Source organism: Gigantopelta aegis, chromosome 7 (genome assembly GCF_016097555.1).
Source record: "Gigantopelta aegis isolate Gae_Host chromosome 7, Gae_host_genome, whole genome shotgun sequence".
NCBI lineage: Eukaryota > Metazoa > Mollusca > Gastropoda > Neomphalida > Peltospiridae > Gigantopelta > Gigantopelta aegis.
Window position 1 is genome coordinate 40,834,790 of NC_054705.1, and position 24,559 is coordinate 40,859,348.

Here is a 24,559-nt window from a genome sequence, read left to right on the forward strand (position 1 = left end):
TATCAAAGGCTGTGGTGTGTGTTATCCTGTCTGTGGGATGATGATTATAAAAGATCCCTTGCTGCTAATCGAAAAGAGTAGCCCATGAGGTGGCGACAGCGGGTTTTCCTCTCTCAATATCTGTGTGGTCCGTAACCATATGTCTGACACCATATAACCGTAAATAAAATATGTTGAGTGCGTCATTAAATAAAAAAATGTCATCAACTGTAGTTGTTAACAAAGTCTAAATCATATGATTTATGTAAACAATCATTTCCAATAGCGTGTCGGTAACATATTGGCAAAAATCCCTTTTTATCATGTAATCTAATCCACCAGCGCCAAGATTACTGAAAAACCCCAAAAACATTCCCATTGTTTCTGATGATAAATATGGCACGGAACCGAAAAAAAAAACAATTCATAAAATTTGAAATCTTGTAATTCGGCTGTTGAATGTTCGGACCACAAGATGGAAACGAGGGGAAATGCCAAAGTAAGAAGTCAGGATAGAGTATAAAGAAATTGAAATCCTGTAGCCTGATGATTCGATGGTTTTATTAGTGGCCTATTGGTCCTTCCAGAGGGAACTATAGGTTTCGTCACCGTCCTTCTGTCTGTCTGTTTTTCCATCTGTCCCACATATAGTTTTTGAGATGGGTTTTTTGTGTTCACAATGCCTCAATTGAAGTATGTACAGTGAAACCCCTGTAAACCGGACACCCTCAGAACCAAGTAAAATGTCTGGTTTTAAGAGGTATTCGGTTTAGAGAGGTTAAGTTATGTACTGATATTTAAAAGGGGACCATGAAAAATGTCCGGTTTGAGGGAATTCCGGGTTACAGAGGGTCTGGTTTTGAAAGAAGTCCGGTTTACAGAGGGTCCGGTTTTGAGAGGTTTCACTGTATATAGTTTCATCATATACCGTTACAGATCAAGTTTACCCTTCATGGCGATTTACCCATTTTTCACACAGTTATGGCCCTTTTACCATAGGAGATTAAACAAAAAAACTCTGGGCTTGTTATTTTTGGTCAGGCGGAGATGATGATTTGTTTAGTGACAGACACGAGGACAAGAACAACAGCAAACAACAACAGCAGCAGCAGCAGCCAGTGAACAAACCCGCGAGGTCGGCGTCCGGTCTCGGCGGCGGTCTGTTTGATGACGATGATGATGATGAAGGGGACGACCTATTTTCTGTTGCTCCAAAGAAGTCGGCGGTGTCAAAAGGTGAGTTAATGAGGAGGTGGAGGAGAGTAATATTTGATGATGGTGTGATGATGATGATGATGATGGTTAAGGTGGTGTGATTATGATGATGATGATGATGATAAATGGGACGACCTGTTTTCTGTTGCTCCAATGAAGTCAGCAGTATCGAAAGATGAGTTGATGAGGAGGGGGAGAGTAATATTTAATAATGATGATGATGATAAAGGGGATGACCTGTTTTCTGTTGCTCCAAAGAAGTCGGCGGTGTCAAAAGGTGAGTTAATGAGGAGGTGGAGGAGAGTAATATTTGATGATGGTGTGATGATGATGATGATGATGGTTAAGGTGGTGTGATTATGATGATGATGGTGATGATGATGATGATGATAAAGGGGATGACCTGTTTTCTGTTGCTCCAAGGAAGTCAGCAGTATCGAAAGGTGAGTTGATGAGGAGGGGGAGAGTAATATTTAATAATGATGATGGTGATGATGATGATGATGGTGATGATGATGATGATGATAAAGGGGATGACCTGTTTTCTGTTGCTCCAGAGAAGTCGGCAGTATCGAAAGGTGATTTGATGAGGAGGGGGAGAGTAATATTTAATGATGGTGATGATGATGGTGGTGGTGATGATGATGATGATGATGATGATGATGATGATGATAAAGGGGATGACCTGTTTTCTGTTGCTCTGAAGAAGTCGGCGGTATCGAAAGGTGAGTTGATGAGGAGGGGGAGAGTAATATTTGATGATAATTATGGTGGTCATGATGATGATGGTTATAGTGGTGTTGATGATGATGGTTATAGTGGTGATGATGATGATGGTTATAGTGGTGGTGATGATGATGGTTATAGTGGTGGTGATGATGATGGTTATAGTGGTGATGATGATGATGGTTATAGTGGTGATGATGATGATGGTTATAGTGGTGGTGATGATGATGGTTATAGTGGTGATGATGATGATGGTTATAGTGGTGGTGATGATGATGGTTATAGTGGTGATGATGATGATGGTTATAGTGGTGATGATGATGATGGTTATAGTGGTGATGATGATGATGGTTATAGTGGTGATGATGATGATGGTTATAGTGGTGGTGATGATGATGATGGTTATAGTGGTGATGATGATGATGGTTATAGTGGTGATGATGATGATGGTTATAGTGGTGGTGATGATGATGATGGTTATAGTGGTGGTGATGATGATGGTTATAGTGGTGATGATGATGATGGTTATAGTGGTGGTGATGATGATGATGGTTATAGTGGTGATGATGATGATGGTTATAGTGGTGATGATGATGATGGTTATAGTGGTGGTGATGATGATGATGGTTATAGTGGTGGTGATGATGATGGTTATAGTGGTGATGATGATGATGGTTATAGTGGTGATGATGATGATGGTTATAGTGGTGGTGATGATGATGATGGTTATAGTGGTGGTGATGATGATGGTTATAGTGGTGATGATGATGATGGTTATAGTGGTGATGATGATGATGGTTATAGTGGTGGTGATGATGATGATGGTTATAGTGGTGATGATGATGATGGTTATAGTGGTGATGATGATGATGGTTATAGTGGTGGTGATGATGATGATGGTTATAGTGGTGGTGATGATGATGGTTATAGTGGTGATGATGATGATGGTTATAGTGGTGGTGATGATGATGATGGTTATAGTGGTGATGATGATGATGGTTATAGTGGTGATGATGATGATGGTTATAGTGGTGGTGATGATGATGATGGTTATAGTGGTGGTGATGATGATGGTTATAGTGGTGATGATGATGATGGTTATAGTGGTGATGATGATGATGGTTATAGTGGTGGTGATGATGATGATGGTTATAGTGGTGGTGATGATGATGGTTATAGTGGTGGTGATGATGATGGTTATAGTGGTGGTGATGATGATGATGGTTATAGTGGTGATGATGATGATGGTTATAGTGGTGATGATGATGATGGTTATAGTGGTGATGATGATGATGGTTATAGTGGTGGTGATGATGATGGTTATAGTGGTGGTGATGATGATGGTTATAGTGGTGGTGATGATGATGATGGTTATAGTGGTGGTGATGATGATGGTTATAGTGATGATGATGATGATAAAGGGGACGGCCTGTTTTCTGTTGCTCCGAAGAAGTCGGCGGTATCGAAAGGTGAGTTGATGAGGAGGGGGAGAGTAATATTTGATGATAATTATGGTGGTCATGATGATGATGGTTATAGTGGTGGTGATGATGATGATGGTTATAGTGGTGATGATGATGATGGTTATAGTGGTGATGATGATGATGGTTATAGTGGTGGTGATGATGATGATGGTTATAGTGGTGGTGGTGGTGATGATGATGATGATAATGATATTGGTCATGATGATGGTGGTGATGATGATGATGGTGATGATGATGTTGATGATAATCATATTGGTGATGATGATGTTGGTGGTGATAATGATGATATTCGTGGTGACGATGATGTTGATGTTGGTGGTGATAATGATGATATTCGTGGTGACGATGATGTTGATGTTGGTGGTGATGATGATGATGATGATAAAGGTGATGACTTGTTTTCTGTTGCTCTGAAGAAGTCGGCTGTATTGAAGGGCGAGTTGATGATAATGATATTGGTGGTGTTGATGTTAGTGGTGGTGATGATGTTGGTGGTGATGATGATGATGTTGGTGGTGATGATGATGTTGGTGGTGATGATGATGATATTGGTGGTGACGATGATGTTAGTGGTGGTGATGATGGTGATGAAGAAGTCGGCTGTATTGAAGGGCGAGTTGATGATGATAATGAGCAGTGTAATATTTGATAATGATTATGGTGGTGATGGTTATAGCTCAAATAATGATGAAGACAATAGTGCAGATGATGGTGATGATAGTAGTGATGCTGATCATCATTTTCAGTATGTAAACTATTCAAGAGAGTTAACTCATGGTAATTGTTCTTTTCTTTGAGCCAAAAGCAATTTTAATGCAGGATTTTCAATAAAAATTTTTATAAAACTGAAATAGCCTGTATTTGAAATGAAGACATACATAATGTCATCTTCTGATATTTGACTACGACTTGGCAAAACAGTTTTTGTCTGGTTTTAACTTTACTTTATCATAAAGATAACCACAACAATTCATTCTTTCCGTCCTTCTTTCCTTTCGTCTTTCCTTCTTTTCCTCTAAACTTTTTTCTTTCCTTACTTCTAACTTCACTGTTAACCCCATATAATACATAATTATTCTGTGTATCCATTTTTAATTATACTGTTGTAATGTACAACATGTATTCATATTTTGTTTTTATTAGCACGTCTGTAAGGTAGTGACATCAGGGCTCTCAGCCCTGACACTACCATATATGTTTGTGGGGTTAATAAACTGTTTTGTTTTTTTTAAAAACCATGTAAAAATGGCAGCGAACTCCGGACATTCTCTAGTGCTCTAGTGGTGTTGTTAAATAAAACAAACTTAAGGTATATAGATCAATGTTAGAGATTTAGTAGTAGCTGGCAACATCTTAACATGAGTAGCATACTCGGGACAAGTATGTTTTGAACTGTCACAGGAAGCCCAGAAGATGATGTCTATGAAGTTTCTTGTAGAAACTCTTCCAGAGTTGTATTTTCTGTATATTTGTTGTTGTGTTTTCCGACAGATCGAGCCAGCAGTGGAGTGAAGAGCAGCACGAAGGAGACCAAGCCGTCCAGTAAGGATCTGTTTGCCGACGACGAAGACGAGGATGATTTGTTTTCAGGGTCCTCGAAACCCGAGAAGACTCCCAAAGCAGACGTCAAACCAAAGCAGAAGAAACCTGAGAAAAAGGTGGATAGTGATGTCATCATTATTGTTCATGAATATTCATGATTAGGATGAATGTTCTTATTGGTTGTTTTGAGGCTAGAGCTAATATTAAAAAATGCGTGAAAATAGTGAATAGTGAAGTCATTATTGTTCATGAACAATCATGATTTGTATGAATGTTCTTATTGGTTAATTTGGGGTTTATTTAATAGGAGGCTGGAACTAACATTTAAAAATGCATGAAAATGGTGAATAGTGAAGTCGTTATTGTTCATGAATATTCATGGTTAGTATCAATGTTCTTATTGTTCTTATTGGTTGATTTTGGGGGGTTTTAATAGGAGGCTGGAACTAACATTTAAAAATGCATGAAAATGGTGAATAGTGAAGTCGTTAATATGATTCATGAATATTCATAATTACTATGAGTTTTCTTATTGGTTGATTTTTTTTAATCATAGCTTAGAACTAACATGAAAAGAAACCAAAGAAAAAGGTGAACTGTGAAGACATTAATATCATTCATGAATATTCATAATTAGTATGAATGTTCTTGATGGTTGATTATTTAAATCAGAGGCCACAGAAACATCAAATTCATGATTAATATGAATAATTTTATTGGTTATTTCTATAAAACAGAGATTTACAAAAAACATCCTTTTTTCATTTCAACTTATTTTTGTGCTTATATCCAATTAAGGTTCAAGCACGCTATCCTGGGCACACACCTCAGCTATCTGGGCTGTCTGACCAGGACAGTGGGTTAGTTGTTAGTGGTTAGTGAGAGACAAGAGGGTGTAGTGATCTTACACCTACCCACTGAGTCGTTAAAACTCGCTCTGGGTGGGAGCCGGTACCGGACTGCAAACCCTGTACTTACCAGCCTTATGTCCGATGACCTATAACCACGACACGACCGGTAAAAACCCCTTCAAAAGTTAGCAGAGACAAAAACAAATGAAGCTGATGAATGTCAATGATTAGTGTGAGTGTTCTTATTCATTGTTATTTTCTTTAATCAGAACCCAAAACAAACATCAAATTAAAAGTCATTAGAGAAACATGTTAAAAGTAGATTCATTAGCATAATTATGGCTAGTAGCTCATTAATATTCATGATTTGTTTGAACATTTTAAATTGGTTAGTATTTGAAACCAGAGGTCAGAGTAGATGTTGGCTAAAAAACATAATGACTGGTTACTGCCTTAAGATATTGGCTTTATTCTGTGACGGTTAGAATGGCGATCGCATCGATTCAGTGCCAAGCGCCATTAGCCATTTGACCTGAGCAGGATAAAGCCAATATTGTTGTAGTCAGTAAGCAGTTATTTTATATATCCTCCAATCCAGCAAGAATAGTTTTTGTATTCCAGTCATGTACCAATTAATATGTAGTAAAGTACTCGTATAACAAATTGCAAGGGACCATGATAGTTATTCACCGAACCAAATTGTTAACTACTACGAAAAATTACTCTCCTACCTTTAATTGCTGTTAGATTTCCTCCAAAGTTTGTCCAGACACAAATCTTGAAAAAACCATTACAATGACACAGATTCCACATACCAGATGATAACCATGTCACCTATATTGACTTCGCTGAGAGCGCATAGGGAAAAAAGCATGTCATTTTGTATCAGCTGCCATTTTGACTTTTTATGGAATATTCTTCAAGAGGGGTGAAAGGATAGGACTTAATCTAACAACGTCATAACATGTTATGATATAAAAGCAAACTTGATGACGTCATATTATTATTTTTTATTATTATTATTATTATTTTAATGATACCACTAGAGATCATCGATTTCATATTAATTGTGTCACATACTTTGGAGGCTTTCACCCCTCTTGAAGAGTATTCCATAAACAAGCAGCATGGCAGACGGCAGAAAACTGCATGTATTTTTCCCTATGCAATCTCAGCAAAGACAATATCGGCGACATCATTGCAGTCTCGTGTGTGGAATCTGTATATTTGTAGTGGGTTTTTTGCAATTTGTGTCTGGACAAACTTTGGAGGAAATCTAACGGCAATTAAAGGTAGGAGAGTAATTTTTTGTAGTTGTTAACAATTTGGTTCGAACAATAGTTCCTTATAGTTAGTTCGTTGTACACATTTGAAAAAGTTGCTCATTAATATATAGGTAGATGAAACGGGAGTTTATGATCAGTTTGTTCTATGCAGTAGTTTGGTCTAAGCATGTTCGTTATAAGTGTACTTTACTGTAGATTAATAATTAAAGGAAGGAAGGAACTGTTTTATTTAACGACGCGCTCAAATAATTAAAGGCAACAAAGGCTGTAGTTTCAGTTATGTGAAGTTATAGTTTCAGAAATACCAACACTTTATGAGTTATCCTAATTAAACAGATATAAATTGGAATTAGATGAGTCATCATCATTGCGGTCATGGTTTTATTTGACAGTTGCCGGCTGGAGCAGTGTCGATGTTTGTCGGAGGTTTTAACCCTTTAACTGCTGCCCTCAAGAAACAGAGACCCACCTCAGACAGCGAGGTATGTTTTGTTTGGGTTGGTGTTTTTGGGGGGGTGGGGGGTTCTGGGAGCGAGACGTAGCCCAGTGGTAAAGCGCTCGCTTGATGCATGGTCGGTTTGGGATCGATACCCGTCGGTGGGCCCATTGGGGCTATTTCTTGTTCCAGCCAGTGCACCACAACTGGTATATCAAAAGCTGTGGTATGTGCTATCCTGCCTATGGGATGGTGCATATAAAAGATCCATTGCCAGGGTAAAATGGGTATGGTGCCATACCCATATTTTTGCAGAATTTTTTGTTAAGTTAACCTTTTGACAAAATGAATTACTCATATCATTACTGTATGAATTTCTTAATCCTAACCCTAAACTTAACTCATTTTCTTTCTGAGGGAGGACCCCCCCCCCCCCCCCATTCCCTTGTTGACTGGTTGCATTCAATTTCATAGAGCCATACCCAAAAATTTCTTTCTGGCAGAAACACTGCTAGCTACTAATGGAAAAATGTAGCGGGTTTCCTCTCTAAGGCTATATGTTAAAAGTACCAAATGTTTGACATCCAATAGCTGATGATTAATAAATCAAGGCACTCTAATAGTGTCTTTAAACAAAATTAACTTTTAACTTTTTAATCTTTGTGCTGGGGTGTCGGTAAGCATTCATTTATCATTCATTCATTCGTTTATTCATTCATTTTATCTTTGTGCTGGGGTGTTATTAAGCATTCATTCATTCATTCATTCAATTGTTTTATCTTTGTGTCTATGATCAGGAGGAGAAACAAGACAACACAGACGGTGAGAAGTCTCGCAGCGGCAGCATCCGATCCAGCAAGTCTTCGAGTTCCGCTGCCTCAGTAACCAAGAAGACAGCCCCAAGTCCATCTCCATCTGCTAACAGTCTGTTCGGAGATGAGGATATTGACGACAGCCTGTTTACAGCCAAACCAAGAACCAACAGGTCTGTGTATAGCTTACTTCACCAGTCTAGTGCAGTCTAGGGCTCAAATTTAACAAATACCCCAACGGCAAGTGCCATTATTGACATATAAATTGTTATAGGTCTGGATTGTAACCGACGGCACTTTTCTTCTACTGGTTAAACATTTTTGCCGTCAGTAATGCTCCTCAATGATGGCAAACTGTATATATACCTGGGGCCTAATTCACAAAGGTCTCTTAGGCTCTGCTAGACAACAAAGCATCCTCTTTGCAAGTCTTTTAGCATTGCACTGCGAGATCGCAAAGTTGCAAGTGTTTAGTGAATTAGGCCCCTGGTGTATATTATCTGATAATATTTAACAGTTGTGCTTTTGAAATATGTCTACATACAGGAAAACAACCTTTCAGTCATGCTGATTTGCTGCAAAAGTCATTTTGAAAATAAAATGCTGTAGGCCGGCTAAAAATGGCTGTCGGTGAGCTGTAAATTTCATCCATGTGAATGTTTTTAAAATATTGCTGTAGGGGACCGATTCTTAAGTTTGAGCCCTGCAGTCGACTGATACACTGTAGGTACTAGAAACAAACTTCCTTCCCAGCCTCCATGGTCACTGGGCGGGACGTAGCCCAGTGGTAAAGCGCTTGCCTGATGCACAGTCGGTCTGCAACCCTGCATTTAAGAAAATGCACACAGCGAAAAAAAACCCATACCATTGATAAACACCCTGAATATAGTGGAGAATGAAAAACTCAGCTACAGTCTCCACAGCATTCGGCAGTGGCGTGGGCAATTGCAGGGGTTGGTCTGGGATCGATCTCCATCGGTGGGCCCATTTGCTTATTTCTTGTTCCAGCCAGTGCACCGTGATCGGTATATCAAGGGCCGTGGTTTATGCTATCCTGTCAGTGGGATGGTGCATATAAAAGATCCCTTGCTGCTAATGGACAATGTTTTGGATTTCCTCGAACCTCCTTGGTCGACCCATTCTCTGATTGTTTGTTTTTTTTCATCCCAGCAATTGAAACATCACTTGTAGATCAAAGGCCATGGTATGTGCTATCCTGTCAGTGGGATGGTGCATATAAAAGATCCCTTGCTGCTAATCGAAAAGAGTAGCCCTTGAAGTAGTCCTTGGCTTTTGAAAAATAAAGGCGAGTGAAAAATCGCACTAGTCAAAACGCTTAGGCGAGTGAAAACCAAGCATTATTAATTTATGAAGTAATTGGTATATGTAAATGCAGAGACATATGTTGCAAAAATGAACCAATAAACCAATGTTTTCTTCTAATTTTATGTTGTTTGGTTCATTAGTGTAGTCTGACTTCTTTTTCCTTTCAGGAATGGAGTTGTAATTTATTAAAAAGTTTCAGGAGTAGTACTATAGAAATATAATTTTTGAATTACAATATGTAATATTCATATAATTTGATGCACACAATTATATATATATATATATACCTTTTCAGTGTTAGATGGTTTGATGAACGTGCAGCTAAACATATATATAGGAATCAACCTGTCTTGAATTTCATTATTATGTACAACAAACATGATTAGGATAGATGGGATGGGAAAAACATCGCTGGTTCCGAGGTGGTTCATGAACTACGACCCAAGCATCTCAAGTGTGCACCACCGACTCGATATCATTAAAAAACATTTCTTTTAAATAACTTGTGAAACATAGTCTACAATTACTTTAATTGATAGTGTTTGCTGGGACATAGACATTCATGTGGCATTTTAATTCAACAATTACGCAACCAGTCTCCCTCCCTCAACATTTTGTAACACGTCATTTGACCTACCGCTACACGTTACGAACGGCTCTGACAGCATTACGTCATTGATCTAGAACGGCCCCAATGTTGTTTATAAAAAATATAAAAAGTCTGACAAAATTACAAAGGATTTTATTCTAAACGTGGGATGCCATAATAAAGATAATAAAAAAACCCCATAATTTTAGACACCATCATCAATGCGTAAAAAGTTGTCAAGTAGACCAGCGTGTGCATGCTGAATTCCAAGAGTAAAAATAATCTGACCCCGATAGCTCTGATTGGTCAGTATGCCACAGAATATTGCGCATCAAATCATGTTGCAGTCACATGGTCTGTGACTTTCTAACAAACGAAACAAAAATTAAATAGTTGGCAATGATCATTGATTAATGTTACTATAGTATGTACATATATAAATAACATATGCACATTCATTAACCTCTGGCTGAAATACAAAAAATTAAATGAAGTTTTATTTGATTGATTATTTGATAAAAAGAGAAATAATAGATGTAAAAAAGTACCTAGGCTTATTCCTACATACCTATTATTTCATTTCCTTCTTTTTATTATTCCGTCTAAATTTCATTTTTTAAAAACTTTTTTAAAGAAAGTATAAATTACACTATTGCTATTTTCGAGACCTCACGTAAGCTTTGTAGGCTAACAGTTATGAACTAATCGAGACAGTTTTACCGACTTCGCTGAATTCCATAACGAGTTCATTTGTGTAGGCTACAGAAGCCACTATTTAATTTAAAACTTTGTCTTTTTGTCATAACTATATGAAGAGTATACACGTAAATGAGTTATCCTTATCAGATGTTGTGATCTATTACCTTACAAAAATGGACTGTTTCTAATTAATAATAAGAAGTTTTGATCGGATCTTTGAAAATGTCTGTTAAACCTGTGTCTTCCGATTTGTACAGCAAAGACAAGTACCAGTCATATATTAAAATCTTGCATGCACGCTACCGTTCTCGTAACAATTTTTTTCTGGTATTATTCAACGGATCATTCTATCAGCTACATACGGTAAATAGTGGCAATCAATATACAAATTTATTTTAGGTGCACTGTTTGTTAAGTGTAATGTGCGTTATTTTTCACACTCGCCAGATTGAAATTACGTGCGCTGTACGAGGGCGATCACACCCGCGCATTTTAAAAGGCAAGGTCTGATGAAGTGGCGATGGCGGGTTTCCTCTCTCAATATCTGTGTGGTCCTTGACCATATGTCTAACTCCATATAACCATAAATAAAATGTGTTTGAGTGCGTCGTTAAATAAAACATATCCTTCCTTCATCAGTCTTGGCTTTCTTCATACAATGTGGCTGAAGTAAAAGAAATAACAGCTTTTCCACTTAATTTTTATGGTCTGCAGGATAAAGATAGTAACTACATTGTAGTTAATGGTGTTGGATATCGGCTTTATCCTGTTCAGGCCGAATGAGAAATTAACTAGTTATTGTTTGTTTATTACAACAGACATAATTAAATATATAGATCGGGAATTGTTAGCACATGGGGGGGTGGGGGGTGGGGGGGGTGAAATGTAGCCCAGTGGTACAGTGTTCGCTCGATGCACGGTCGGTGTGGGATCGATCCCCGTCGGTGGGCCCATTGGGCTATTTCTCGTTCCAGCCAGTGCACCATGACTGGTATATCAAAGGCCGTGGTATGTACTACCCTATCTGTGGGATGGTGCATATAAAAGGTCCCTTGCTGCTAATCGGAAAGAGTAGCCCATGAAGTGGCGACAGCGGGTTTCCTCTCTCAATATCTGTGCGGTTCTTAACCTTATGTCCGACGCCATATAACCGTAAATAAAATGTATTGACTGTGTCGTTAAATAAAAACATTTCCTTCCTTCTTTCATACAATGTAGCTGAAGTAACAGAAATAGTAGCTTTTCCCCTTAATTTTTATTGCCTGCAGGATAAAGATAATAACTAGTTAATGACGTCGGATATCGGCGTTATCCTGTTCAGGCCGGATGAGAAATTAACTAGTTATTCTCTTATCTATTACAACAGACATAATTAAATATATACATTGGGAATTGTTAGCACAGAAATTGGGAATTTTCACTACAACTTTCTTTAGTGAAAGGCCCTTTGTTGGGACCCACAGAATGCCTGGATAAATCACTGGAGAAGGGGGCGGGATTTAGCCCAGTCAGTATAGTGCTTGCTTGAGGTGCTTTGATCACAGGATTAAACCTCCTTGATGGACCCATTCAGTAAAGGAATTTTTTTTTTTACCTTTCCAACCAGTACCCCACAACGGGTATATCAAAGGATGTGGTATGTGCTGTCCTGTCTGTGTAAGGGTTCATATACAAAGAATTCCTTGCTACAGATGGAAAAATTTAGCTTCTTTCCTCTGAAGACTATAGTCCGTCCCATCCTCCTATAAAAATGTGTGGTTTTTTGTAAATTCAGTTTGGTTTGAAGTAAGAAGAAAAGTTAAAGTGTTTTGGAAATAACAACAAAATTACTATTTGTATGTGTAATTTAGAAAACAGTGGGCTCAGAAATCAATACCTTGTAGTAATTTCCATATGGTTTTATTACATGTAGTATGAAAAAAGCGTTCTCTGTGGGAAGGACTATAGCTGTTATACAATTGCACTAGAAAATATTTCTGGGATTCGACCTTTTGCAGAATGTTTTTCTGACATGTTTAAAGAAATACAATCCATGGAGCTCTGGTGTCCAAAAAAAAACATCTACAAGAGGACGAGTGCCAGAAATATTTTCTAGTTCAATCATACTTAGTATAATTATTATAATTAACTTCACTGCTTTTTTTTTTTGTACCGTGACATCACTCCTTGTCTCAGCTAATATATATTACGACATGAGTATATAGGGATGTGCTTATGAAAATATCAAGACAATGTTGTCTGTGATTAAGTGATTTTCGTGTATGTTTAAAGTGTTGTCTGTGAAGATGTGATTTTCATGTCTGTTGAAAGTGTTGTCTGTGACGATGTGATTTTCATATATTGAGGGGTTAGTGCCAGAACCACTTATCTCCTTTCCACTTCAATCTGAGAAAACTGCACTGAAAACTTTGAAATGCACTTAAAAATTGGAAACTTAACTTTTGCTAAATATTTTGCTTTTAGATGTTAGCAGTTATTTGTTTTAGTATAAACCTTAAAAGTTTTGTCTGCTAATAATAATAAATCAAGATGTAATTTGATGAAGAACTATTTAATTTATTCTGGCTCCTGGAACTTGAACACAAACAGCTCCAACCAGCATGCCAGAGCAAGCTATTTTATAAACAGTTTTTCTTAGTCCAGCATATGTGATAAATTGTGTGAAATCTCAAGTCAAGAATAATGTTATCTTGCAGTGAGTCCACGTGGCATACAGTAAACGTTTAATTTCGCAGCAGCTCTGAGACACCTAATTGGGTCTGTGTTGTTAATACTTTGAAAATGTACTGGCGGCAGGAAGTAATTGTTAACAATAACAAATTATCTTTGGATGGCAGACACTGTTAAGGGTCATGGGTGTTTCCAGCTGTGTGCACAGTAACCTTATCCTACACTGAGATGGTGAATTGGGCTCCTTGGTATTGTAGCAGGTTGCTAGAAGCTCTTAACAACTTTAGAAAAACAATTTGTCAAACAAAGCAAAGCCTTAAAACCAGTTATAACAGATATATTTGTTATACTAATTATTACATGAAATGTAAGCTATCATACCAGTTATAACAAATATATTTATTACACTAATTAAACACGAAATGTAAGCTATCAGGGTAAACTGCTCCATCTGTAGTGTTGAGCTACTGACTGAATTAATAATCAACCGTTAAGATAAATTAATACGTTTAATGATTTTTAATACACAGTAATTTAACGAAACAAAATGAATACAGGGCCAGTAACTATATTCGGCATTTTTCCTTAAACGTTTTCACTCGTTCTAAAGTGTCTACGTTTTGACATGTTCTAAAACAAATGTTCTTCAACTTAATGATTTAAACAGCAACTTAGAGAGAATAAAATGACAAATATATTTACAATCAATGTGTAATTTGTTTGTTTTTTGGGGGTTTTTTAATTACACAATCAACGTGTAATGATTCCTAGCAGGAAAACTTACTAAAATAATATGACATTAGCAAATAATTACCACATTTCTACTTCCCTCAATTCATTTTGTTGAGTACATTTTAAATATGCAAGTAATACTACTAAAGGTACCTGTGTTGAAACTAAAATCTATTGATTGATATACTTTAAATTGCACATATATGCACTGCCGTATCTGGGTAGCCAGGGATTGGGCACAAGAGGACCATGCCTTCTCGAATATACCTCTTTTTTCACAATACCAACTTTTATAATGCATGTCACCCCATAAAATGTGTAAAAGCAGTGCCCTCTATCTCCACTCCATCCCCCAATAAACAATCCTGGCTACCCTAATATACATGTATATATATTTATATGCCCCGTTAGGGTTTGTTGACTAGCTGGATAGTGGCATGGATGGGAAAGAAATATTTAATAGCACGCCAGCACATGATATTTGTAATGCCTTCTAGCCTATACTTGAACAGACAAAAACGATTCCTAATAAAACTCGCCATTTTATTGACACTGGTACTCAAACGTGTTATTCTTAGTAATACACTGTAGGCAAAACGCAAATGGTCAACAGTTAAATTCACAAAATTGTATTTCATTGTTGATAATGTAAACATTTTGTAATAAAACATTTATCTGATAAAAACAATGTATCGATTTTCTCAGGCAACACATATAACGTGTGGTACCTTGCATTTTATTTTACCAGCAAAATTGTAGGGGCGTCTCGTGGCATTTGAGATAAAATAAATGTGTTAATTAGAAATCCCCAATTTTGTAGAAAGTAAAGTTTGTATTTTTAAATTTTGTCTTAAACAAATTTCAACCTTAGGTGAACTGTAGATACATTGCAATTGTACATTAAAAGGAATTAATTTACTGGGATAGTTTTAACATGGTATATGCACAAATATTTCACAAATTGTGTGAAAATTATTAGAGTGATTATAAAAGTGTTTTGGTCATGTTGGATTCTGGTTTTATGTTCTACTTGTAGTATTATTAGCACCAGTGTACAATACACACAGGCGAAGGGCTGGTAGGTGTTTTACTATGGCTAGTGAATTGTTAAAATCACCTATTCCATGTACAGTGAACTGAGTTTTTTTAAGTCATCAAACTCTAGGCGTTTGGTGCTTGTGGATAGTTGTGTATCAAGTTTCAACTGTTATTTTTGTTCCCCTTAGAATTCAATATTGCGGATGTGAGAAGGTGGGTGTGTCCCGTGATTGTGACTATGTGGATCTACAAAACAAAGCTGGCTAGGACACAGCACAACTCGAAACGAATCTGGCAAGTGATGTCTTGAAATCTGAGCTGGATTATTATCACATCTTAAACCAGTGTCTTTCCACAACGTTAATTTTCAATCCAGACCCTGGCAACCTGATCTGGGCGTTGTTTAAAGCATAGTTATCATATGTCCTCTCTGTGAGGTATTTCGACATTTGGTCTGTAAAATGCAAAAGGAAAAATTGTTACCGGCTTAGTGGCTGCTCCAACAAAATAGCGACAAGGTATCATTTATATGCATGTCCCCATTGACAGGAAAGTACATACCACAACCTTTAATGTACCAGTCCTGGGCACTGGTTGTCGTAAGATAAAATGTGATGGGTCCACTATGGGCAATCAGTCATATATCCCATCACATCTACCTGTACCACTGAAATATGCTGACATGGGTGATATACTGCATGTGTGTACAGGAATGAACTACTCTGCTAGTCTTATCATATATAAATTGAAAATACATTGCGGTAACTGTAAATTAAAAATAAGACATTTTCAGGTATAGTTTCATTTTTTGATTGTCAACGTTTTGAAAACATTTTAAATTGTTAATTGAATAAAGATTGTTGATTAAAATATTTAATAAATTGATGTTATAATAATGATAACAGTGAATGCCATTAAGTACAATAAGACCAGAGGTGTGATTTTCATGTGCTGAACTTTATAGTAATAATGTGAATTGTTAACTTGATAAATGTATTCATAAGCTACAGGTGACCAAGCCACATAATATTTGAAGATATCGTAAAACCCTTGTAAGCTATGATGTCGCTACAACATGTGCCACAGCCTGTTGTGCTTTTATGACATAGCGCTAAGATAGTTTCAAAAATCTTGGCTCAGGTCTGTATTTTATGGTAAATTGGTCATGGGATATCATGCACTCTGTATTTTATGGTAAATTGGTCATGGGATATCATGCACTCTGTATTTTATGGTAAATTGGTCATGGGATATCATGCACTCTGTATTTTATGGTAAATTGGTCATGGGATATCATGCACTCTGTATTTTATGGTAAATTGGTCATGGGATATCATGCACTCTGTATTTTATGGTAAATTGGTCATGGGATATCATGCACTCTGTATTTTATGGTAAATTGGTCATGGGATATCATGCACTCTGTATTTTATGGTAAATTGGTCATGGGATATCATGCACTCTGTATTTTATGGTAAATTGGTCATGGGATATCATGCACTCTGTATTTTATGGTAAATTGGTCATGGGATATTATGCACTGTGTATTTTATGGTAAATTGGTCATGGGATATCATGCACTCTGTATTTTATGGTAAATTGGTCATGGGATGTCACACATTCTGCATCTTATAGCCCGTATTTTATGGTAACCGGTACATGGGTTGCTACACACTTCGCATATTTTGATGCCTGTACATTGCATAACAACTGTGCACTAGAAAGACAAATAAAGCAATAAACTGTCACTGTTTGTTACCAGTTAAAGCAGCAGTTGGTTTTATTGAGGTTACACACCATCATTAATTACTTTGTGCATTTCAGTGCAATTTGTATGTCAGAATATATTCTGTGAGGTTCATTTCATTTCAACTTATTTTCATGCTTATATCCAATTAAGGTTCAAGCACGCTGTCTTGAGCACACTCCTCAGCTATCTGGGCTGTCTGTATGTTCAGGACAGAGGGTTAGTTGTTAGTTGTTAGTGAGAGAGAAGAGGGTGTAGTGGTCTTACACCTACCCACTGAGTCATTAAAACTCGCTCTGGGTGGGAGTCGGTTCTGGACTGCGAACCCAGTACCTACCAGCCTTATGTAAGATGGACTAACCACGACCCCACCGAAGATGATTATTTAATCATTCACCTGCTTTGGTCCACCTACCCTAAAACTTACTACGGGTGGGAGTCGGTACTGGGCTGTGAACCCTGTACTTACCAGCCTTATGTCCGATGGCTTAACCATGACACTAATATACTACAGAGGTTAAAGTTTGTTTTGTTTAACGACACCACTAGAGCACATTGATTTATTAATCAACGGCTATTGCATGTCAAACATATGGTCATTTTGACACAGTCATCGAGAGGAAACCCGCTACATTTGTTTATTAGTAGCAAGGGTATTTTATATGCAACATCCCACAGACAGGATAGCACATACCACAGTGTTTGATATACCAGTCGTTGTGCACTGGCTGGAATGAGAAATAACCCAATGGGCCCACTGACGGGGATCGATCCTAGACCAACCATGCATCAAGCGAGCACTTTACCACTGGGCTATATTCCGCCCCCTATGATGAAGTCGACGTACATGTACTTGTACCGGCCTCGGTGGCGTCGTGGTTAGGCCACCTGTCTACAGGTTGGTAGGTACTGGGTTCGGATCCCAGTCGAGCCATGGGATTTTTAATCCAGATACCGACTCCAAACCCTGAGTGAGTGCTCCGCAAGGCTCAATGGGTAGGTGTAAACCACTTGCACCGACCAGTGATCCATAACTGGTTCAACAAAGGCCATGGTTTGTGCTATCCTGCCTGTGGGAAGCGCAAATAAAAGATCCCTTGCTGCCTGTCATAAAAAAGAGTAGCCTATGTGGCGACAGCGGGTTTCCTCTAAAAACAGTGTCAGAATGACCATATGTTTGATGTCCAATAGCCGATGATAAGATTAAAAATCAATGTGCTCTAGTGGCGTTGTTAAATAAAACAAACTTTACATGTACTTGTAAACATCAAAGAAAGATTTCAAAGGGCATTTCAGATTTTTTTGATTTTTTTTCAATGAGGAGCAATTTCCTAAACTGGATTATATTATTATTAAGCTGTTACAACAAGTAACGACATGACAGATGGTGGCGTGGTACCTTGAACTCTGACACAGATCCCCCCCCCCCCTCCCCGATTTAGTGTGAGGCAACCCTATGCTGTGTGACTGGGTGTGGTTTCCTGACTTTCATTTGCACTGTAAACCAGTGTACTTATAACACTGCCATGATGTCATAAAAAAACCACTTTAAATAATTTGTAATCGGAGTTTGTCTGTAATCTCATTATATGTATGTGTGTGTGTGTATATATATATATGTATATATATATATATCTGTGTATATAGATATAGATATACAGTAGATATAGAGATAGATATATATAGATATATATAGATATATAGATATATATTCATGTAGATATATATATATATATATATATATATATAGAGAGAGAGAGAGAGAGAGAGAGAGAGAGAGAGAGAGAGAGAGAGAAAGAGAGAGTGTGTGTGTGAGAGAGAGAGAGAGATATAGATATAGATATATTTATCATATAATATCTTACATTTTCAGTGCAATCAAAGTATATGATATTTTTCAGATCACATACTTTAAGAATTTTATAACTTTGCAAATTAGATGTAAATTAGTCGAGGTCTCGGCACTAGGTTTATTGACATTTAAGCAAACGTAATTGGGTGACACTCCATGATTGATGTATGCATTCATAGTCATCAAATAAAAACATTTCAATGGCAATTTGACACTGAAATCTGTCCAGCATTCAGAAAACAAAAAATGTTAGGCATAACTTTATTTTGATGTAAGGACATCCAAAATGATGTCATTCGAGTTTGACATCATTTCCATTCAAAAATACACCGTGCCACATATTCTTATGTCATTTGAATATCTAGTAATGGCGGACTGGAATTAAAGTTGTGTGTACAGTTTACAAAAACACGTTGTATTAAGCTTGAGCTTATATGATAAAGAGATTATTACCCTCGTGTATTTCAGTATCATCAATATCATATATTAGGAATAAAAATAATGTATTAAGAGGCGAGCATAATACAATTTTTATTCCTAATATATGATATTGACGATACCGAAAAACACTCTGGTAATAACCTCTATATGTATGATAGATATATATCTATATATATCTATCTATCTATCTATCTATCTATCTATATATATATATATATATATATATATATATATAGAGAGATATATATATATAGATAGATAGATAGATATATATATAGAGAGAGAGATATATAGATATATACACATACAACTTTCACTGAACACAGACATCAGAAACTGGAGGGGGAGGTAGGAGCAGGGGCTGAGGACACTGCCTTACCTCCTCTGAAAATTAGGCATTGTTGTCATATCATTGTTGTCATATCATTGTCATACAAAAATGAAGAAGTTTGTTTTGTTTAATGACACCACTAGAGCACATTGATTAAATTGATCACTGGCTATTGGGTGTCAAACATTTGGTAATTTTTGACATACAGTCTACATTTTTCCATTAGTAGTAAGGGATCTTTTATATGCAACATCCCACATACAGGATAGCACATACCATGGCCTTTGATATGTCAGTCATGGTGCACTGGCTGGAACGAAAAATGCACTGGCTGGAATGAGAAATAGCTCAATGGGCCCACCGACGGGGATCGATCCTAGATTGTTGTCATACATTCCAACCATTTCCCATGCTCACAACTACATACATATACATTGTATATGTGTAAGGACTGATCTAGGTTTTATAATGGGGTGTGGGGAGAATGGAGAGATGTTTCACATGAATGTGATGTAGTTTGGTGACATTGATAAACAGAACTCATCATCTGCCACAAAGATAAAATAATTACGTGACCAAAAGTAGGAGGGGTAGGCCTCACATCACTTGTCCTCCCTAGCCCCATCCCCAGCCACACCTCACTGCCCCCCCCCCCAAGCCATCTCCCCATCTTCACCTCACTGGCCTCCCAAGCCTGTTCCCCCATCATCACTTCTGCCCCCCCCCCCAGCCCCCTCTCCATCACACCACACTGGTCCCCCTAGGCCCTTCCCCATCCTCACCTCACTGGTATCCCCCAGCCCCCTCCCCAATCCACATCTCATTGGTCTCTCCTAGCCTCCTTCCCATCCTCACTGCCCCCCCTCCCCAGGCCCTTCCCCATCCTCACCTCACTGGAACCCCCAGCCCCCTCCCTATCCACACCTCACTGGTCCCCCTAGCCATCTCCCATCTTCACCTCAATGCCCCCCCCCCCCCCAGGCCCTTCCCCATACTCACCTCACTGGCACCCCCAGCCCCCTCCCTATCCACAACTCATTGGTTCCTCCCCATCCTCACTGGCCATCTTCCCCTCACTGGTCTCCCCGTAGCTCCCTCACCCATCCATACTTCACTGGTCCCCCTCTCTCCCCCCCCTCCCCTATGACTTGTAAGTAAACAGTTTAATATATCCTCACTGCCCCCCTCCCCACTGTCATGTAAGTACATTTGTAAACAGCACATTGTATATTGCCTATCTAAACTGGTGTACCATTAGCAATAATTCCATTACAGTTATTACCTGTTAGCTAAAAATACACCACCCACTCTACACTCACACTTACACACACACTCGCACATACACTCACACACACACACTGGCTGGCACAGAGGTAGATTGTGTTCTCAGGAAGCTAAACTCCCAAGAACAGGAGATAAACACGAAATCCGACACTGCACATCCCAAACAGAGCCCCCCTCACCATTCATCTGGCAACTAGTATTTATATATATATATATATATATAAATTTTTAACATGGCCAACAAGGAGAAGACAGAGGATAGGTTAGTGATGGAAGTTTTACAACTTTTGCTGTTGGTTTATCAGTGAATTTTTCTGTGTTAATCTGTTTAAAGGTTTGTGGTGTCTGTAAGGTAGGTGTAAGATGTCGGATAGTGTTGGTGAGCCTGTCTGCTGCCGTCAAGGTCAGGTGTTTATAGAGGAATACATGTTAAAGATAACCAGGCTTTCTTCCCTGGATCTTCTTCTACTGGCATATCCAAACCTGTTGCTGTGGCAGTGCGAAATATTTTCAGAAAATTAGATGTGTTTTTCTAACATGCATGTGCTGCATGCATGTGCATGTGTGTGTGTGTGTGTGTGTGTATGTGTGAATGCGTGTGTGTACCTGTGTTTGTGTGTGTGTGTGTCTGTGTGTGTGTGGTATCTGTGTGTGTGTGTGTGTGTGTGTGTCTGTGTGTGTGTGTGTGTGTGTGTGTGTCTGTCTGTATGTGTCTGTGTCTGTTTGTGTCTGTGTGTGTTTATGTGTTTGTGTGTCTGTGTGTGCATGCGTGTGTGTGTTTATGTGTTTGTGTCTGTGTGTGTGTGTTTATGTGTTTGTGTCTGTGTGTGTTTGTGTGTGTGTGTGTGCATGAGTGTGCATGCGTGTGCATGCGTGTGTGTGTGTTGTGTTTGTAGCTGTGTATCTGTGTATAAATAGGGCCAAATTTACAAAGCCTGTTCATTGTCTTACATGCGTGTAAATAAATACAAACACCTGCGTTTAAGAAAAAACCAGGCTTCGTAAATTCGGCCCATATACATGTAGTTTCTTACTTCGTGCCTTCAGCAAGTTGTGATGAAAAAGTTTCAGTTCTTTTATACATGCTTATCTATTTCTCGTGAGAGTGGAGCATAGCCCAGTGGTAAAGCGTGTGCCTGATGCACTGTTTTAAAAGACCACCTTTATAATTGTCTATGCCACCTAACATAGTAGACTTGTTTTCAGAGACCACTTCTTCCAAGCCATCTAATAAATTAACCTGTTTTAGCCAATCAACTTGACTCATTGTTTTAAAAATTCTGTTGTACGTGTATGTTGCAGAAAACTAAACTTCGTTAATATCCATGTATTTACCTTCGGTTTGACACCCAATAGCTGATGTGTTTTGTGCTGAGATTTTGTTAAACATTAATTCATTCTTTCATTGATTAATTTATTGATTAATTTGTTAATTCATTTATTCATTCATTTATTTATTCATTCATGCATTCATGCATACTTTCATTCATGTATTCATACATACTTTCATTCATGCATTCATTAATTCATTCATCCATCCATCCATCCATTCATCCATCCATTCTTTTTTCATTCATTCATTCATTCCTTCATTCATTCATTCTTCCATTCATTCATTCATTCATTCATTCATGCTTTCATTCTTTCATTCATTCATTCATTCATTCATTCATTCATTCATTCATTCATTGCAGCAAACCGAAACCGAAGACTGCAGCATCATCCCTGTTTGCTGATGACGGCGACGATGATTTGTTTGGTGGCGCTGTCAAGAAGCCGAGTCCTAAACCAGCAGAAACAAAGGTATTGGACATCAGCACAGAGCACTAGTTTAATCAAACAGAATATAAGACTCGATCCACGTGAGACAGAGAAAGTACACCCGAGTACTGTCCACATTATCACTTATGATGGAGTCTTTTTTTCTTATCTAGGGTCGGACATAGCCCAGTGGTAAAGCACCAGGTAAATACTGGCAACAGTGCCAAATTATGAATATTCATAATCTACTCTTTACTGAGCACCAGTTGTCGCGGGGAGCAGGACGTAACTCATTGGTAAAGAGCCTGCTTGATGCACGGTCGGTCTAGGATCGATACCCGTCAGTGGGCCCATTGAGCTATTTCTCATTCCAGCCAGTGCACCACGACTGGTATATCAACGGCTGTGGTATGTGATATCCTGTCTGTGGGATGGTGCATATAAAAGATCCCTTGCTACTAATGGAAAAATGTAGCGAGTTTTCTCTCTAAGACTGTATGTCAAAATTACCAAATATTTTACATCCAATAGCCAATGATTAATAAATCAATGTGCTCTAGTGGTGTCGTTTGTGTTTGTTTCATGTGTTAAATAAACTTTAACACTACAAATGAACACTACATGGTCTAAAATTCAATACTACAAATTAACACGATAGTTTTTATAAGTTTTTGCAAGAAAAAAAGTAATATTTTACTTAAAGGGAGATACCCTAGTTTTTAAACACTAAGGCATATTTTTTACTGTTAGAGCTGTTTTTGACAACTGAAATAATACTTTACTTAGATTTTATTGTTTAGATTATTCATTTCCATACATTCGAAGTGGTTTTGGTCATCCTGGTATTTTTAATATCACAAAATGCATTTCTCATATTTTTAAAAACGCATGTGTGTCTGAGAAATAACAGTTATCGAGTCAAGTTTTAGCCTATTTTTAGAGGGTATTTCACCATTTTAAAGTCACAGACTCGTGTTTCACTCAATTGTAACTTTATCCAAATGTGTTAGAGGTTTGTAGATCAACTAAACTTAAGTATTAATTTTCACGGTTTGAAACTAAGGTCTGTCACTTTAAAACTATGTGTCTAATAACCTCACATCACCATCTCGTATTAATATGATGTCATATATTATCAATGGCGTCACATTAAGTGCAAACACGTGATAGAAATTTCTTTCATGGGATAGCTCTGTCATATTTACCTGAGCATGAGAGAATGTGTGATATATCACCACATTCTTGTTTTTCATCCTGCAACCTCACATATCATAAACCATGGTTAAAAAGAATGTTTTTGATAAACGTTGCCCAGTGTGGTCTACTTCTATCACAAGTGAAGAAAGATATTTTATGGCATTGGTATGGGTATTTTGTGGATGGAAGTCTTATTATTCAAAGCCAATATTAAGTGAGTGAAAGATATCATAATTATATAATTTAATCATATTTGATCATAAATATGCTATATAAAGGATATCTTCCACTCTCTCCCAAAGCAACACAGTTAGAAGATTGGAATCCAATTCTTTAGTCTTTTTTTTTTAAATGCACAATTTCAATATTTTCCCCAACTGAATATCACCATATTTCGACTGTAATATCTTAAATGGCTCTCTTAAGTTAGTGTAGCAGTTACATTTGTAATCACTCCCCTCAATTGCTGCATATAAAAGATCCCTTGCTGTGGTCTGTCCTGTTTGTGGGATGGTGCATTTAAAAGATCCCTTGCTGTGGACTGTCCTGTCTGTGGGATGG

The 24,559-nt window shown here is 37.8% G+C and overlaps 1 protein-coding gene across 4 annotated transcripts in view; it reads left to right on the top strand.

The window, feature by feature from the left end:
• The window catches only part of LOC121377573 (WASH complex subunit 2A-like), an 81,729-nt gene that overhangs the window by 27,226 nt on the left and 29,944 nt on the right, over positions 1-24,559 (top strand). For all 4 annotated transcript variants that reach the window (XM_041505623.1, XM_041505624.1, XM_041505626.1 and 1 more), the window contains 5 exons: positions 1,021-1,215; positions 4,896-5,062; positions 7,476-7,565; positions 8,317-8,504; positions 22,735-22,843. In XM_041505623.1, the coding sequence (XP_041361557.1) occupies positions 1,021-1,215; positions 4,896-5,062; positions 7,476-7,565; positions 8,317-8,504; positions 22,735-22,843 (749 nt within the window). The remainder of the gene's footprint in view (positions 1-1,020; positions 1,216-4,895; positions 5,063-7,475; positions 7,566-8,316; positions 8,505-22,734; positions 22,844-24,559) is intronic.